General features: G+C 37.2%; 1 protein-coding gene across 1 annotated transcript; it reads left to right on the top strand.

The window, feature by feature from the left end:
• The first annotated feature begins 288 nt into the window (after window positions 1-288).
• Window positions 289-4,036, top strand: fabp7b (fatty acid binding protein 7, brain, b). Its single transcript, XM_039748411.1, has 4 exons — window positions 289-500; window positions 1,455-1,627; window positions 2,962-3,063; window positions 3,663-4,036. Exons 1-4 carry the CDS (start codon window positions 428-430, stop codon window positions 3,711-3,713), a joined length of 399 nt encoding a protein of 132 aa, XP_039604345.1. The 5' UTR covers window positions 289-427; the 3' UTR covers window positions 3,714-4,036.
• The last annotated feature ends 14,024 nt before the right edge of the window (window positions 4,037-18,060 follow it).

Here is an 18,060-nt window from a genome sequence, read left to right as displayed (position 1 = left end):
GAGCACTCCCTACTCCCGTTTTTATTTCTTTTACAGGATCTTTCTTTATATAAGGGATAATCAAATACAGATTGAAAGAACTGGCATTTTGTATATTGTATCATTCTTAACGGTAATCATTAGAAAGTGCCAGGTCCCGTTATTTTCATAGTGAACTTGCCAACGCTCCGTTCGCCTCATGTTCCAGAACCAATGATTTCGGAGCAGCCTGTTCACAACTGACCAATCGTTTTGTTTAGCGATAGCAGCACCGCCCACTAGGTCGGGTATTAATGTCGGCTTGGTAATTATTCGGGCTGCACAGGGTTCTGGCAGAATCGAGCTCTTCCATCATTCTCCGCTTCCATCTATTCCTGGATTTGTTTTCTTTTCAATTCTCATTTCTTTTTTAATCTTGTTTGGTTTGATTTTTTTTTACAATCACAACATGGTTGATGCGTTTTGCAGCACCTGGAAACTGATTGACAGTCAGAATTTTGATGAGTACATGAAAGCACTCGGTAAGCTGAAAAAAAAACTTACTTGGAAAAATAAGGTGTATGGAATTAGTGGCTGCAATTACATGTTTCACAAAAATCGCAAGATGTTGCATATAAAAATTGAGATTGGGCAATTTAGAACATTACACGTTTTCATACTGATGTGTAATGTGACTACGTGCGGCTAAATATAGTAAAGCGTAAGAGGATATAGTTGACCTGTTTTGTGCATGCAAATATACGTATACCAATGCATATACATATGCTTTTTACATTTTCTTACAAATGTTGCTTATTGGATTACGTGGGCCCTCAAATGTATGGATGGATAGATGCAAGGCTGGATAATTTATGTTGCTAGCCATTGCAAATCCTGTTGCGGTTAAGGCACGGCAGTAGTTCAACTCGGTAATAGAGCATGCGAAAACTGCTTCCATAAACATTTGGGGCATGATTTTTTTTTCTTTATTAGAGTGTCAAAGTGAGCCATATTCAGTCTCGGTAGCGATTCCAGGTACTACGCGGGTCTCTTTGGAAACCGGTGTCACCCACGTTAAAATGAGAGGGACAAAAACCAATGAACGGGGTCCGAAAAGTATGATACAATAAAAGTATTCTCGACCCCCCTGCGAGCCCTCGTAAATATCTGCGTCTGTCTGTCTATCTAAGAATAAACATAGTAATCCTTATAGTGTGTACGTTTACAGAATATAGAACTTTTTTGACAAAATCAATTTAGATTGAGCACAACGAATCATTTAAATTAGTACAGCTTACATGCATATTTGATAGAGCGTTACTTGCGTTTCTTTAACCTCAATACATTCATTTTAATGTTATCTGGTGCATGCCGAGGTTTTGCGAAGAGCGATGCTTTGTAAGTTTGTAGATCGTTGAAGGCTTTAAGTACAGCACATTTCCCTGTAAGCGAGTGATAAACAAGAATCTAACTCTTTTTTTCTGTTTTAATGACAGGTGTGGGCTTTGCAACCAGGCAAGTCGGAAACGTTACAAAGCCAACAGTCATTATTAGCCAGGAAGGAGACAAAGTTGTGATTAAGACTCAGAGCACCTTTAAGAACACGGAGATCTCCTTTAAATTGGGGGATGAGTTTGACGAGAACACCCCAGACGACAGGCACTGTAAAGTAAGTAATCGCCGCTCCACCACACCGCCCCGGGCGATGAAATCAAGTCGTTGAACTTTATACTTGCAGCGGCAGCTTTGGCACACAAAGATACATTCATAGCATCTGAAAGAACCAGTCAGCGAATGAATAGCTAAATTTGTATTTTGATGAGGACATCAAAGGGTATTTTTTTCCAGTGATATTAACTCTGATCAACACGCATGTTTTTTTTTTGTTTTTTTTTTTCTTTCAGCGGTAATAGATTTCCAGGTGTTAAAGCGACACTGGTACATGCTTCTTTGTGGGATTTGACATTGTGACTTTTAACGAGAACATTATATTAAATAACCAGACATATGTCATAATACCGCACCTTTAAAAAGTGCTTTAGTTTGATGTTTGGAACTTTAACAAAACTATAATTTTACATTAATAATAATACTTCTTTACAGTTATATTGCGCGTTTCTGACTTGGAACGTGCGGCAAAAAACAAAAAAGCACGAATCTCAAAACTTTTTGATTGCTAATGATGATGTACATCATTGCTCTTGCCTTTTACATTAGGGTGATTGTTTCTTAGTTTATATATAATGTAGGAATGCACACTTTAAAACTGCTTGAAGAGTCCCAAGCAAGGCTATCTGCAGGTGATACAAATGCAAAAATATATGCAAACTAAACTATAGTTTAGTCTTTGTAAGTTGTCATTGGATGATGTTATTTAAAGACAAGTGTTATATAAAATAAAAGATTGTTTGTATTTACACACGTGCTTTTTTAGCAAATGGGAGTTTGTCTGCTGGATCTAGGTTGTTTGTACAATAAATAATGAGTATAGAACACATAGAGACATTTTGTAACATTTTATCTTAAAGTTAAAAAGAACAAAGGAACCGATGGTATCAAAATGCAATTTCATATCAAAGAAGAATGGTGTAACATAACAGCATAAGGCATTTTACAAAACAGAAGAGGCCATTATGCTAGTTTGCGAAGCTAACATAGTTTATACCACTCATTTTCATTTTTACTTAAATGAACCTTTTACATATATAATACATAGAGAATTAATTATAGTTATATGAAGCATTTATTTACCTTTACGTCTCCAACTTGGTCCATGAAGAGCGAGTGTGCGTGTGTGCACTGCAATGCCTTGTCATCCAGTCTACAGGCGGTGCCAGCCTTGTGCTTGGAGCTGCTGCTGGAGATTGAAACTTGCCACAATCCTGCAATGGATTAAGCACAGCTCATTAAAAAAAGAAGTATGGATGAATGAATGAATTTGCTTGTACCAAATAAAGAATAAACGTGTATTTTAACAAAGAAAATGTGCTTTTTGTTTTTTAGTCTACGGTGACTCTTGATGGTGACAAACTTGTTCATGTCCAGAAATGGGACGGCAAGGAGACCAAGTTTACCAGAGAGATTAAAGATGGCAAAATGGTCATGGTAAGTTATTTTTACGGCCTCTATACTGCTGTTTAAGTACACACATTCTGTTTTCAACCTAAATCCTACCTCTGTGGATCTTTTCTGATTTAACAAATATCCATTACTATACATTCCTGAGTCTTTCACAGCCAAAGAAAGGATCTCAGTGTCCCGTTACTAGATAAGTTAGTTGGGATCTTACACAATGGAACTTTGTCAGTTCCCACCGGTCATGGAACAGGAAGAACAGTCTTTTTGTTGCTCACTGTCTTTGTGATGTTCTGCATAAAATGAATGAATCTGATGAGAAACACAATGATTGTTATAATTTTAGTTGAACTTTTAAATACTTGGCAGTTATATATATTTCACTTTGTGCATGCATGAAAAATTAGGATTCATTCATATTTTTTTTTTTACTGCTTTGAAGATGTCATTAATTTGCTGTGAAGTGGTGCTCCAGTAAATGCTGTGATAAATAAATCAGCATGGTTATAAAAAATACATTGAAGGATGTCTGCATATAATCAATGACTTACTTCAAAAATATGCTTAATGTTTCTTTGATGATACAAGCTTTTGAACCTTTCGTTCTTTCTGTCTTCTTTTCCTTTTAGACTCTATGCTTTGGTGATGTCCAAGCTGTCCGCACCTATGAGAAGGCCTAAGCCCCAGATCATGTTCTGCTCAGAGCCCTGTGTCTCATTGGACCATTCAGTCCTGTTTACTGGACTACAGATTACCAGCAGTGTTTTTACTGTTTGCATAGATTTGCACTTCAACACTCTAAATATTTTTTTGTAAAACCCATTTGAAAAAAAGTAGATTTTTTTTTTTATAAGCTCAACATTAAAATGAAAGAAAGGACAGACTCTGTTAAGCACATTTGAAAGTATTTTTTCCAAATGACTTTATGCAGTTTTGTATGAAATCATCCCTTGTGAACCTGTGCAAAACAGACCTAAATAAACACCTTTGATCTGCAACTACACTATTTTCTCTGTGGTCTCTTTTTGTATTTTTCCCCTATAATCACCACTGTAAATAACTATAATAAAAACAATATTTAACCTCTGCCGCATTTAGGGTGTATCAAGATTAAAGACTTTCAAAAAGGTGTACAAATAAAATTATTTTCTCTGAGTTCCCTTTTTCGTATCCCCCCACAAATATAATTGAAAAAATATTTAAATAGTGCTGCATTAAGCATCTACCTAAATTTAATAAGACTTTCTAAAAAAACTCATGCGAAAAAGTTTGGTTCATAAACCATGCAACTGAACCAAAGTGGGTGAATGAATATACATGTGTTTCAATATTTTGTAACAAAGGTATTATATATGAAGTGTCTGCCAGTGTCACTAGCCAAATGACAAGTTGCTACAATATTTAATTTACATTTATTAGGGTAAACGCAAATAGAAAATGCTAAAGAATAATAAAAAAACTAAATTAATACTTTTATTTTGTTTACTTTTTAAAATCTAGTTTGAATACTTTTCCAATAGTGTTCCAATATTTGCAGGTCATGTTCATTGGCACTTTAAATTAACCCAGTGCAGGCAGTGCCTGTGTGTAACCTGCAATGGTCTATTACTCCACTCAGTGTTAACATTGCCCCTACAAAACTACGGCTATGGTAAGCTGGTTTTGAAAATGGATGGCTTCATTCATCATTTTACTGCATCATCTTTTACGACACCCTTTCTTTTTAGGAGTTTTTCCTTTTTGCCGCATGCAGTTAAAGGTTTTAAAAAAAGCAACAGGCACAAAATGTATGCTTGAAAAGGACACTGATTCATCATAGGTCAACTTTACAAAACTTGCTCAAATACAAAAATAAATTTAAAAAGTAATCAATAAAAAATAAAATAATCAAAGTATTTTATAAATGAAACTCAAAATCATAAAAACCTTGACATTATGCACAACACTAAGGTCTGGGAAAACACTATACTATATGTATAGTATGTACACCAGCAACGTGTTTTTGCTAAAAGCACATTTTGACACAAAAATAACTATATGCAGATTTATTAGCATGCATAGTAATAATAATAATAATTATTATTATTATGATTATTATTATTTTAATATCTGAGCTTGTTTTCCTATTATATAATACCAGGGACCAGAGCATAAGTGGTAGTACTGGGTTTGAAGCCGAGTCCAACCTTGGAGGAGTATTCAGCCTTCCAACAGGCACACACAATTCACACTCAGTCATATCAGGCCAGAGCAGTTTGGATCCACTGATTAAGCTAACATGCACATGTCTGGAAGGAAACCAGAATATAAGGAGTATATCCATGATAAAACAGGGAGAACACAAAGGCAGTGGGTGATGATCGGACCTAGAGCTCTGGGGCTGTGAGGAAGCAACTGTATCTGCAGCACAATACACATAATAAAAACCTTTGGGAAAGAATTGTCAAAAATCATTAAAGACATAACAAAATTAATTCACTTAAAGAATAGTTAAAATAGAAAACAGAGTTATATTTCTTCAATATTATGATATTTGAAAACTTGTATACAGTGGCTGTGGTGGGTTGGCACCCTGCCTGGGATTGGTTCCTGCTTTGTGCCCTGTGTTGGCTGGGATTGGCTCCAGCAGACCCCCGTGACCCTGTGTTTGGATTCAGCGGGTTGGAAAATGGATGGATGGATGTATACAGTGGCACACAATAAAATACTTTCAGGAGCAATTCAGAAAAGCATGTTTCTGAGCCAAAAAAACATAAAATAAACTTTCTTTATGGCATTCAGACATAATATCCCTAGACAAGGACATGAAAAACTGCCTCACAGAAAGTTGAATATTCTGCACTGTAAGGTTAAGACACGTGCAACATCCACCCATTTACTACCAAACCCACTTAATCCAGATCAGGATTGCAACAGTATGAAGCCCATATCAACAGTACTGGGCACAAGACACCTACCTGGAACCCTGGATCAGGTGCAGGTCCATTGGATGGCACACCTATGCACTCACCCTCACCCAATAACCAGAAACTCATGTATTTTGGATGAGGAAAGAAGGATGGAATAACTGATGTAATACCTATGTTACATTGACCATGGAGAGCAAGCGGACATGGAAAAATCATGCAAACTGCACACATATAATACCTGGCTGTAATGTAGAATTTAGTATCTCTTTATGTGTTTAAACCATGTTATATAGTTTTTTTATTTTTAAATGATCAAATAATACAGATTTTTTAGTAAAAAATAAAAGCACACACACTCTGTTACCAAAACAGATACAATAGTATAAAACAAAGTAATAAAACCTAAAGGTAACAAAATGTAAGAGGGACCAGGCAGAAAAATAAATCCCTCAGAAAACAGAGGTGCAGCAGATACAGAAGGAATGGCATCCAACACATAAACCAACATGAAACCATAATGAGGATGTCAGTATGGAAAGGCAAGTAGAAGAGGACTCACAAAGTTTAAGGCCAGCAATAATCAATGCCTCAGGGTCCTTCTCTATGGATTTTTCACAATGTCTCGATCTTCAGATTTGTTCCCTCTGGTGTTCTCTCTACAGTCCAGACTCACACTGCTAACTTATTGGACGAGCTGGTGATTGGATGAGCACACTGGCATTCCACTACAGGCTGCTTCCTTTTTTCTATACATTTTTACTGTGAACCTGCAAAAGTAGACTAGAACAGTGTTTCCCAACCTCAGTCCTGGGGACCCCCTGTGGCTGCAGGTTTTTGTTCCAACCATATTCCTAATCAGTGACAACACCTGATAACACTGATCTCATTTAATTAGCTGTAATTATTTTTCTTTTATTCTACAGTTGTGCTTAAAAGTTTGTGAACCCTTTAGAATTTTCTATATTTCTGCATAAATATGACCTAAAACATCATGAGATTTTCACTCAAGTCCTAAAAGTAGATAATGAGAAACCAGTTAAACAAATGAGAAAAAATATTATACTTGGTCATTTATTTATTGAGGAAAATGATCAAATATTACATATTTGTGAGTGGCAAAAGTATGTGAACCTTTGCTTTTAGTATCTGGTGTAACTCACCTTTGCAGCAGTAACTGCAACTAAACGTTTCCGGTAACTTTTGATCATTCCTGCACACTGGCTTGGAGGAATTTTAGCCCATTCCTCCGTACAGAACAGTTTCAACTCTGGGATGGTGGTGGTTTTCTTCGCAATAACTGCTCGCTTCAGGTCCTTCCACAACATTTTGATTAGATTAAGGTCAGGACTTTGACTTGGCCATTCCAAAATATTAACTTTATTCTTCTTTGGTAGAACGACTTGTGTGCTTAGGGTCGTTGTCTTGCTGTATGACCCACCTTCTCCTGAGATTCAGTTCATGGACAGATGTCCTAACATTTTCCTTTAGAATTCTCTGATATCAGAATCTGAGATAGCAGCGGCTTACCGCGTACGCGGATCAAACACCGTCAGACCCCGACCAAGATCTTTTATAGTTCGTTTTGAACGATTATCATTTAAGTTAGAGGTGATGGAACTCCTCAGGAAAAAAAAGGAAGATATTATATATGAAGATTGCCACATTCGCGTCTTCCTGACTTCTCTCCAGCAACAGCTATTAAACGCGCCGCCTTCTATAATATTAAACAGCGGCTACGGCAAGCCAATGTCAAATACGGCCTCCTGTATCCGGCAAAACTGAAAGTGGAATGGCAGGGTCATTTCTATGTCTTCGCTAGCAAGGAAGAGGCAGAAAATGAGTTAAGAAAGCTGATCCGGGACTATTCTGATACATAATTGTGAGTCATGGCGGTAAATGATAAAGCTAGGATTAATAATCTACTGTCTGATCTATTTGTTTTAAAATACGGGTTTTTATCAGCATATATTCTCATATTCTTATATTATTATTACTTACTTATTACTTATCATTACTTAGTATTACTAGGGCGCTAAATGTTTATGTTTTATTGTGCTTAATTACGTTTTCCTCCTCTTTTTTTTTTCTAATTATTTCATGTGTACCCTAAATGAGACTGTTCAATATCATACCCTTGGTTTACTGTTATTGCTATTACTGCATTAAGACTTGTTATGCTTGTTTTGGACACATCTTTAACACCATCACCTGGGTTTATTATCTGGGGATATCATCTTAATGCACTAAAATTGATGAAGATTTATGTATATATGTATGTGTATATGTATGTATATGTATGTATATATATATATATATATATATATATATATATATATATATATATATATATATATATATATGTATATATATATATATATATATATATTAAGTGCAAAATTCTTTTCTTTTTTTTTTTTTTTTTTTAAAGACTATATTGGTAACAGATATCTCTATCTTTTAACCTTAAAGCGCCACTGCATGGGGGCTTGATGTGCTTTGGACGTGCTCTGTCTCTGGGTATGTCAGAGGACTGGGACTGCATGAAGTGGGTTTTAGCCTCACCTGGGGAGGCAAAAAGGGAGGGTGGGGGTTAAGGGGAAGAGAAAGAGAGCAGGCTTGATCTATATCTAATCTATCATCTCAATCTTTATAATTATAACTATCAACGTAATAATAAGCTGCATGGCAACAACTCTTGGGGGAATAGGAAATTAAGACCTAAACTATTTCACTTCCAGTTAAGACTATAATATGACACCAAAAACTCAGAATCAGTGTCTCCATGATGGGACAGTTAACTTCGTAAGCTGGAATGTTAAAGGCCTGAATCACGAATTAAAGAGAAAGAAAGTACTTTCTCACCTAACAGGTCTAAATGCTAAAATAGTATTTTTACAGGAAACCCACTTACTAAGTAAGGATCAGTTCCGGCTGCAAAAGACTGGACTGGCCAAATGTTCCATTCTAGTTTTACAAAGAAAACTAGAGGGGTGGGAATTCTCATACATAGAACAGTACCATTTGTAGCATCAGATGTAGTATTGGATCCTGAAGGGAGATATGTGATGGTCATGGGAGACTTATCTAACTGTAAAATGATTTTGATAAATGTTTATGCACCTAATGTTGATGATAAGGAATTTATACAAAATTTATTTGCATCCATTCCCAATCTGAACACTCATAAACTTATAATGGCTGGGGACTTTAATTGTGTTCTAAATCCACTTTTAGATAAGACTTCCTCCACAGGGGAACGCAACTAACACCGCAAAGATAATTACAAAGTTTATAACTGATCACAACTTATCAGATCCCTGGAGGTTTTAAACCCAAATTCAAGAACATATTCTTTCTACTCACCAGTACATCATTGCTACTCAAGGATTGATTACTTCTTTATAGATAATAACTTCTTGCCTAAGATTAAATCTTGTAAATACGATGCTATTGTTATTTCAGACCATGCTCCGATGATCTTGGAGCTGAAATTACTAAGCCCCATACACTCACCCAGCAGATGGCGTCTCAATCCGCTTCTATTAGCTGACGAGAATTGTACTGAATTTATATCCAAACAAATTGAATTCTTTCTAGAGACAAATACATCCCCTGAGATCTCTGCAGGAATACTCTGGGAAACTCTTAAGGCCTTCTTAAGAGGACAGATTATCTCATATCTTTCCCACAGAAATAAATCCGAGCGAAGAAAGTAGCAGAGATAAAAAGCGAAATTACTAAAATAGATGAAGAACATGCCAGACTACCAAGCGAGACTCTACATAAGAGGAGGCAGGCTCTACATTCAGAATTAAACCTCTTGACAACTAAAGAAACCGAACAACTAATTTACAAATCCAGACATCATTATTATGAACATGGAGAGAAAGCTAATAAGCTTTTAGCAACAAATTCACAAGCAAGATGTACGCATACGCAATCTCGTAATTACTAACACGAACGGAGATAAAATCATCGAACACAAAAATATAATGTACACTTTTAGAGACTACTATAAATCCCTATATACTACTGAGTTTAAAGAAGACAATATACAATCTAATGCATTTCTGGATAAATTACAGATACCACAAATTGACGCTATTAGTGTGGAGGAGCTCGATAAACCTCTGTCATTATCAGAATTACTGGATGCTATAAAGTCACTCCAAGGTGGAAAAGCAGCAGGCCCTGACGGCTACCCTGCAGAGTTTTACAAGAAATTCTCCGCTCAGCTAGCTCCCTCCTATTAGCAACATTTACAGAAGCCAGAGATAACCAATCTCTTCCACAAACCTTTCGCCAAGCACTAATCACTGTCTTTCCAAAACAAAATAAGGACTTATTACAATGTGCATCATACAGACCAATTTCACTTCTGAATAACGACGTTAAAATACTCTCTAAAATCATAGCTAGAAGGATGGAGAAAGTGCTCCCCTCAGTAATATCACAAGACCAAACTGGATTTATTAGGGGCCGACACTTATCTTCAAATCTTCGACCTGTTTAATGTAATATACTCTCCAACTAAATCAAACACCCCAGAAATATTATTATCATTGGATGCAGAAAAAGCATTCGACATGATTGAATGGAAATACCTTTTACTATTTTGGAGAAGTTTGGGTTTGGCCCAACATTTGTGCATGGATTAAATTACTGTATACTAACCCAGAAGCTTCAGTTTGCATCAATAACATTTGCTCAGACTACTTTAAACTAGAACGTGGCACAAGACAAGGATGCCCTTTGTCACCACTGCTGTTTGCAATTGCCATTGAACCACTGGCAATACATTGTCGAAATACTGATCAGATAAAGGGGATTAGCAGAGAAGGACTGGAACAGAAAATCTCATTATATGCAGATGACATGGTACTGTATATATCGGACCCAGAAAATTCTGTGCCTGCAGTCTTAGCAGCACTCACAGAATTTCAAAAGCTCTCTGGTCTCAGAATTAATCTGAATAAAAGTGTACTCTTTCCGGTGAATTCGCAAGCATATAATATTAGATTAGACACCCTTCCTTTTATCATTGCAGAACAGTTTAAATACCTCGGGGTAAACATCACAAGTAAACATAAAGCTCTTTATCAACAAAATTTCGTCGTCTGCATGGAAAAAATTAAACAAGACTTGCATAGATGGTCAACCCTTCATCTCACACTAGCTGGAAGAATTAACACTGTTAAGATGAATATTCTTCCTAAGCTCCTTTTTTTATTTCAAAACATACCAATATACATTAATAAATCGTTCTTTAAGCAATTAGATTCAACAATAACCTCATTTATTTGGAATTCTAAACATCCACGCATCAAAAGAGCGACCCTACAAAGACAAAAGGCAGAAGGCGGCATGGCTCTACCTAACTTCCAGTTTTATTACTGGGCAAAATATACAGTCGATAAGAACCTGGACACAAATAGAAGAACATACACAGGCATGGACCGCAATAGAAGTAAAATCCTGCAGTACTTCTTTGTATTCCTTGCTTTGTGCTCCAATAAACACACGTTATCGGCAATACACTAATAACCCAATTGTGCTCCACTCACTTAGAATCTGGAACCAATGTAGAAAGCATTTTAAGACGGAGAAGCTTCTTTCTGTGGCACCCTGCAAAAGAACCACCTCTTTCAACCCTCACAAACATATGCAGTTTTAATATCTGGAAAAATTTGGAATTAACTTGCTTAGAGATCTTTATATAGACAACGCCTTTGCATCCTATGAACAATTACATTCCAAATTTAACATTCCAGCTACAAATTTCTTTCACTATCTTCAAATCAGGAACTTTGTTAAACAGAACCTTCCAGATTTTCCTCATCTTGCACCCTCATCCACGCTGGAAAAATTATTGCTCAATTTCAAGGAGTTAGACTCCATCTCTACAATATATAAAATCCTTTTACAATCCCTTCCTTTCAAAGATCCAAGAGGACACTGGGAAAATGACCTCTCAATTAATATATCAGAAAAGGAGTGGAAAGTAGCAATGCAGAGAATTCACTCAAGCTCCATATGCAAAGCATACAATTATACAACTCAAAATTATATATCGAGCACATCTGTCTCGACTAAAACTCTCAAAATGTTTCCAGGGCATGATCCAACCTGTGAACGCTGCAAATTAGCTCCAGCCTCACTAGGTCACATGTTCTGGGCCTGCACCAAATTAACATTATTCTGGACAAAAATTTTTAATTACCTCTCAGACAGTCTTGGACTCACAATCCCTCCTAACCCATTAACAGCTGTGTTTGGGGTTCTTCCAGAGGGTCTTAAAGTGGAGAAAGACAAACAAATTGTGATTGCATTCACTACACTTTTGGCACGCAGACTTATTCTGATAAACTGGAAGAACCCAAACTCTCCTCTTTTAAGTCAGTGGGAAACTGATGTGTTATATTATTTAAAATTGGAAAAATCAAATACTCAGTTAGAGGATCTGTGCAGACTTTTTTCAAAACATGGCAGGATCTAATCAGTAATATTTTGAAATGATTTTATAAAGCACAGAGAATTTGTTGATTTAGGTATTTTTAAAAGCCTTAAATTTTACACCGTTTGGCTTGCTCTCTCTCTCAAGGGTGGGGATCGATCTGTTCTTAGCATAATTCTTTTTTTTGTAAAACTTGATTGCTATGTATTGATTGTAATAAAATTAATAAAAAAAAAAAAAAAAAAAAGAATTCTCTGATATAATTCAGAATTCATTGTTCCATCAATGAAGGCAAGCCGTCCTGGCCCAGATGCAGTAAAACAGGCCCAAACCATGATACTACCACCACCATGTTTCACAGATTGTGACAGTATGCTGGAATGCAGTGTTTTCCTTTCTCCAAACACGCTTTTCATTTAAACCAAAAAGTTCTATTTTGGTCTCATCTGTCCACAAAACATTCTTCCAATGGCCTTCTGGTTTGTCCATGTGATATTTAGCAAACTGCAGATAAGCAGCAATGTTTTTTTTTTGGAGAGCAGTGGCTTTCTCCTTGCAACCCTGCCATACACACCATTGTTGTTCAGTGTTCTCCTGATGGTGGACTCATGAACATGAACATTAGCCAATGTGAGAGAGGTCTTCAGTGCTTAGAAGTTACCCTTTGGTCCTTTGTGACCTCGCCGACTATTACACGCCTTGCTCTTGGAGTGATCATCAATCTGTCTGACTGTGAATTGCTGGAGTCCAAACTCTTTAGAGATGGTTTTGTAACCTTTTCCAGCATGATGAGCATCAATAACTCTTTTTATGAGGTCCTCAGAAATCTCCTTTGTTCGTGCCATGATACACTTCCACAAACATGTTGTGAAGAGCAGACTTTGATAAATCCCTGTTCTTTAAATAACACAGGGTGCCCACTCACACCTGATTGTCATCCCATTGATTGAAAACACCTAATTCTAATTTCACCTTCAAACTAACTGCTAATCCTAGAGGTTCACATACTTTTGCCACTCACAAATATGTAATATTCAATCATTTTCCTCAATAAATAAATGACCAAGTATAATATTTTGTCTCATTTGTTTAACTGGTTTCACTTTATCTACTTTTAAGACTTGAGTGAAAATCTGATGATGTTTTAGGTCATATTTATGCAGAAATATAGAAAATTCTAAAGGGTTCACAAACTTTCAAGCACAACGGTATATTCAGAAAAGCACAGCAGCATGATTTTTACCTTTATAAGACATTTAGAAGAATTTCTGCTTTTGCTAGAGATTTAAATGCTGAACTCTTTTTTGTTGATTTCATTATATTTTTCCCTTTCTCTGTGCAGTTTTCCCCCTTCATTGTATGTTATTAATGACAATTAAAAATGAGCAGAGACAACACGCTGGCAAACAACACTGAATAATCAAAGGCTGCAACTACTTTAGCATCAGACCCAATAATTAGTAAATAATGGATTAATTAAACAATCACAACACCTAGAAATGTACAATGAAAATCAAGATGAAAATATTGTTAAAAAGAAAAAAAGACATAATTCCCATATAACTGCTTGGTACATTTTAATATACATGTTTTTTTTTTTTTTACCAAACTTTTACCTAACTTTCTAATTTCTATATTGTTCCCAAACACATCACTTATTAGCCCAAGAGTCCAATTAAAAACAGAAGCTGGTTGGAACAAAAACCTGCAGCCACAGTGGGTCCCCAGGACCGAGGTTGGGAAACACCGGACTAGAATATGGATGAATGGAAATCCCTAGCTGTAGGTACCTGGGATTCACAAGATTATTCAATCGTCTTGCGTCTTTTATAGTAGACACTACTACAAATTCCTTTATAAAGTGAGTAAAATTGAACTAAAACATTAATCAAACGAGGCGCTGAATTTACATAAGAGCAGATAAAATCAAAACAATGAAGTCACAAGAAGAGCACCAGGTGGAAAAGAAATAAGACTTTACAGACTAAATGGCATATTATAAGACTGAAGATTATTCAGATTCTGACATGGGAAATAATTTTCAAACTGTGAGCTTTATAAATGTGAATGGGTGTTCAAGACAGGTGAGTAGTTAGACTTTGGAACAGCAAGAAAAGTTGCTCTGCAACATTCAGGAGCTTTGGTTGAATGCTGTCTTTTCCAGGTGCCCTCCCAGAGGAAAGGACTAGCAGTGCTTTACTAAGTTTCACCAAAGTGGACTCTGCATCGAGTTCAGTCTTGGTAGGCAAGGGCCTGATGGTCTTCAGGGCTTTCTCAGTGAAGACAAATTGTCCAGCATACAGCTCCAAGTAATATCTGATCCAGTATTCCATCTACTTTGTTTGATCCTTGATGATCTCTCCTGTTGCTGACTTCAGTCTTATTCTGTGATGATTTCATTGCCTATCCCTCCCCAGTGTTGAAAGCCTGCTAGATAATGGAATAGAATCTGAGCTGGTAGTCATTGACATACTGCCTGGCTGCCTGCAAGAACTTGCTCCATGCAGCCTGCAGCATCTGCAAGTTCTTCTCACTAGGAGAGAACTTATGTGCTGGCAATGCTTTCCTCTTCTTCTCAATCAGAGGTAGCAGCTCCAAGGAGTAAGCCTTGAACCAAATGGCAGACTTGGCTGCCTTCTTCCCAAAGGTGAACACTGCAATGTTGTAAATACTGTCACTCAGGCATTTCCATCTGTTGTTTATATTGGTGTCAAATGGGCCAGGCAAGGTTTCCCCCAGGGCTTGTACAAACTCAGCTAACTTTTCAGGGTCCTGAGTCTTGGTGACATCAATGTTTGGCCTTACCTGCTTCCTGCAACTGTGCTGTCGTCTCTGCTACACATGAGGGACTGTCATAGTCTGCGCTCTGGTAACTAATTGTCGTCTTGATGTAACTAAAGCTGCTGCATTTTTTCAGAATAAGTCAGAATTGGTACTAGTGCTTGGACCGTGGGTGTTTCCATGACACTTGGTGCGCTGAATCTTGGTCCTGATGAACGTGTTCGTGATACAAAGTTCATGCTGGCAGCAGAGTTCAAGGAAGCATTGGCTATTCCAATTCATCCTTCCTATTCTGAAGTGTCCAAGGCAGGTGGTCGCTGTCAGCTCTGGCACTGAAATTGTCAAGAATGAAGAGTGGACCTTTGCTAATGGCTACATTAAGTTCATCAGATAACTTGTCCCTGACTTTCTGCATAGAATTTAAAGTAGGCATGTAGGCACTGAAGACATTAACCAGACTCACTGATGCTTGAAGATGGGTTTTGAGCATTCTTTCAGTGCAGTATTTTTTGAGCAGTATATCTTATAGCAAAGGCAACACCATGTTCCCTAGTCACTTCTGGTTACTTTCCATGCCTGAATAAACATAACTCTTTCTTTCAAGGCTCCCAGTGGAAGAGACCCTAATTTCTTGAAGGGCAACAATGTTACTCAGTAGTTTATACAGTTCTTTGTAGATTACTGTAGGATTGTGAGTGACACTGATATCGTGCAGGACTTCTGTGAAGCCTGGAGACATAGTCCTCACATTCCAAGTGCCAACCTTGACAGCTTGATGCTTTTGAGGTTTGTATGTTTTACCTGGTGTAGGGGTTATCGATCCACCTTTCGGGGTTTTCCTAAGCCCTACACACGCATTGGAGCAAAAGGACCATGGAGAGGTACCAGCTATCTGTCTGGAGACTGCCTAGTTTGAGGAAGACAGTAAATGATGAATGGGATTCTAGAATCTCTTCCACCACTGCAGCAGCCCCTGGCACCTCACTCTACACCAATTAATTGCAAAGTTCTGTATCAGCAGACTGCTGCGTCCTGTGTTGTGTCAGTGTTATGAATAGATGCTGGAATGCCCTCTCCAGGGCACAAGCCTGGGAAAGAAAATTCGAAGAACAAGCTGTGGCCCATGCAACAGGTTCCCCACTTCCATATTGCTGCCATTGTACATGGGAATGGCAAGTGCCAAAACAACCTGGCACCAGTGAAGCTGCAGGAGTTGCCAGAATGTGGTTATGAACAACAAACTGCCTTAAAGACTCCAACTCTGGATTTTTACACAGGATTTACTCCCAAAGCCTTCTCACATGTATTGTTCAAGTATACCAGCAAAGCAGTCAGGGTTGACTTCAGTATTTCCTTCTCCCAGATATGCTGCCACCCAAGATTAACAGGCGTCATCTGTCTAAGACTAGTGGAGGGTGGGGGCATCCATCTCCTGTACAAGCATGTATGCACTTGCCCATTGCCAATTTAAAAAAAATAAAAATAAAAATAAGGATGTTCAATTGGCAGCAGCAACTGAGGCCTTCCAAGAGCCATATTTGAAACCCATGCTTTAAACTGATCAGAGTAGTAAGCTTTTTTACATCTGAAAGGCATGCAGGTAAAGTTAATATTCCATTCTAAACTGATCTCATGTGAGTGAGTGTGGTGGTATGCATGTGTGTCCTGCTTTAGACTGTTCAGTGCTGGTTCCTGCCAGTTATTCTTATTATGTACTGTACGTGCACATATTTACAGGTTTTATATTTTTACATTTTTGTCCACAAGTTCTTAAATTATTTTGCTGACTGCCTTGAAAGGTGCATTTAGTTTTACCACCTGCACAAGCTGACATTCTGCACAGTCAACTGAAATATGCTGCTGATCCATACATCTCCTTTCAGAGGCAGCTTTTAGTGGGACAGGGTTGCTTAAGCCTATCCTGGCTCCAATGGGCATAATGCAAGAAACAGTTCTAGACAGGATGGTATTTAACAGCAATGCATTTGCTCACACACACAAAATCAAGCTCACTCACATTAATGCAATGAATTTACAACAGTCGATTAACTTATGGTATACAGTATTTGTATGAATCCCTGAAGAAAAGCCAGGCAAACACAGGGGGATCATGAAAACTCCACACAGGAGGCATCCTAGTGGGGTTGAAGAAGTGTAAAATGGCAAAGTCAATCGGAACTACACTTTATCACATAAGTTTTCAAGTTCAATCCAGGGTGTTCCCTGTAGCTGCTTGTTTTTTTTCAACCAGTTTAACAGAAAGTTGCATTGTTTAATTAGCTGATCTTTTATTTTCTTATTCTGCATTTAGAAAAGTGCAGTAATGTAAGATTGTACAAATGTAGAAATATATGCATTTTTTTCAGTAGCCTTAAATACTTAACTCACTTTTGTCATTGCCCTATTAATTCACCTTTTCTGTGGGATTTGCTCCCTTAAATATATCTTAATAATGACAATTAATGATGAGTGGAGCAGACACAAGCACATGACAACTAAATACTGAAATATTTCAGGTATTTGAGTGCCATACCAACTAGTGTGTTCGTTAGTAAATAATAGATAGATAGATAGGAAAAGGAGCTATAAATAATAGATTGATACACATTATTTTTTGACCACTTTCTTCAGCAGCTGCAAGAGAAGCAACAGTAAAAAAAAAAACAATGAAAAACAAACTATTATATAAATGTGAAAAACGATTTCACATTTATGAATATGAAATAAGGATCAAATGTATAGTTTCATTGATCGATATAAAGACGTATTTTCCCTTGCAAAGTGTCCATCATAGCTGTCAAGGTGAACTTGGTAGACAATGGGAGCTGGCATTATATCATTGTCTCAAGTTCAGGTCCAGGAGAGCCAGGCACTTTCTTAATT

The sequence above is a fragment of the Polypterus senegalus genome, chromosome 3 (genome assembly GCF_016835505.1).
Source record: "Polypterus senegalus isolate Bchr_013 chromosome 3, ASM1683550v1, whole genome shotgun sequence".
In the NCBI taxonomy this organism is placed as follows: domain Eukaryota; kingdom Metazoa; phylum Chordata; class Cladistia; order Polypteriformes; family Polypteridae; genus Polypterus; species Polypterus senegalus.
The sequence above is the reverse complement of the archived record's forward strand: the minus strand, read 5'-3'. Positions and strand labels throughout refer to the sequence as shown.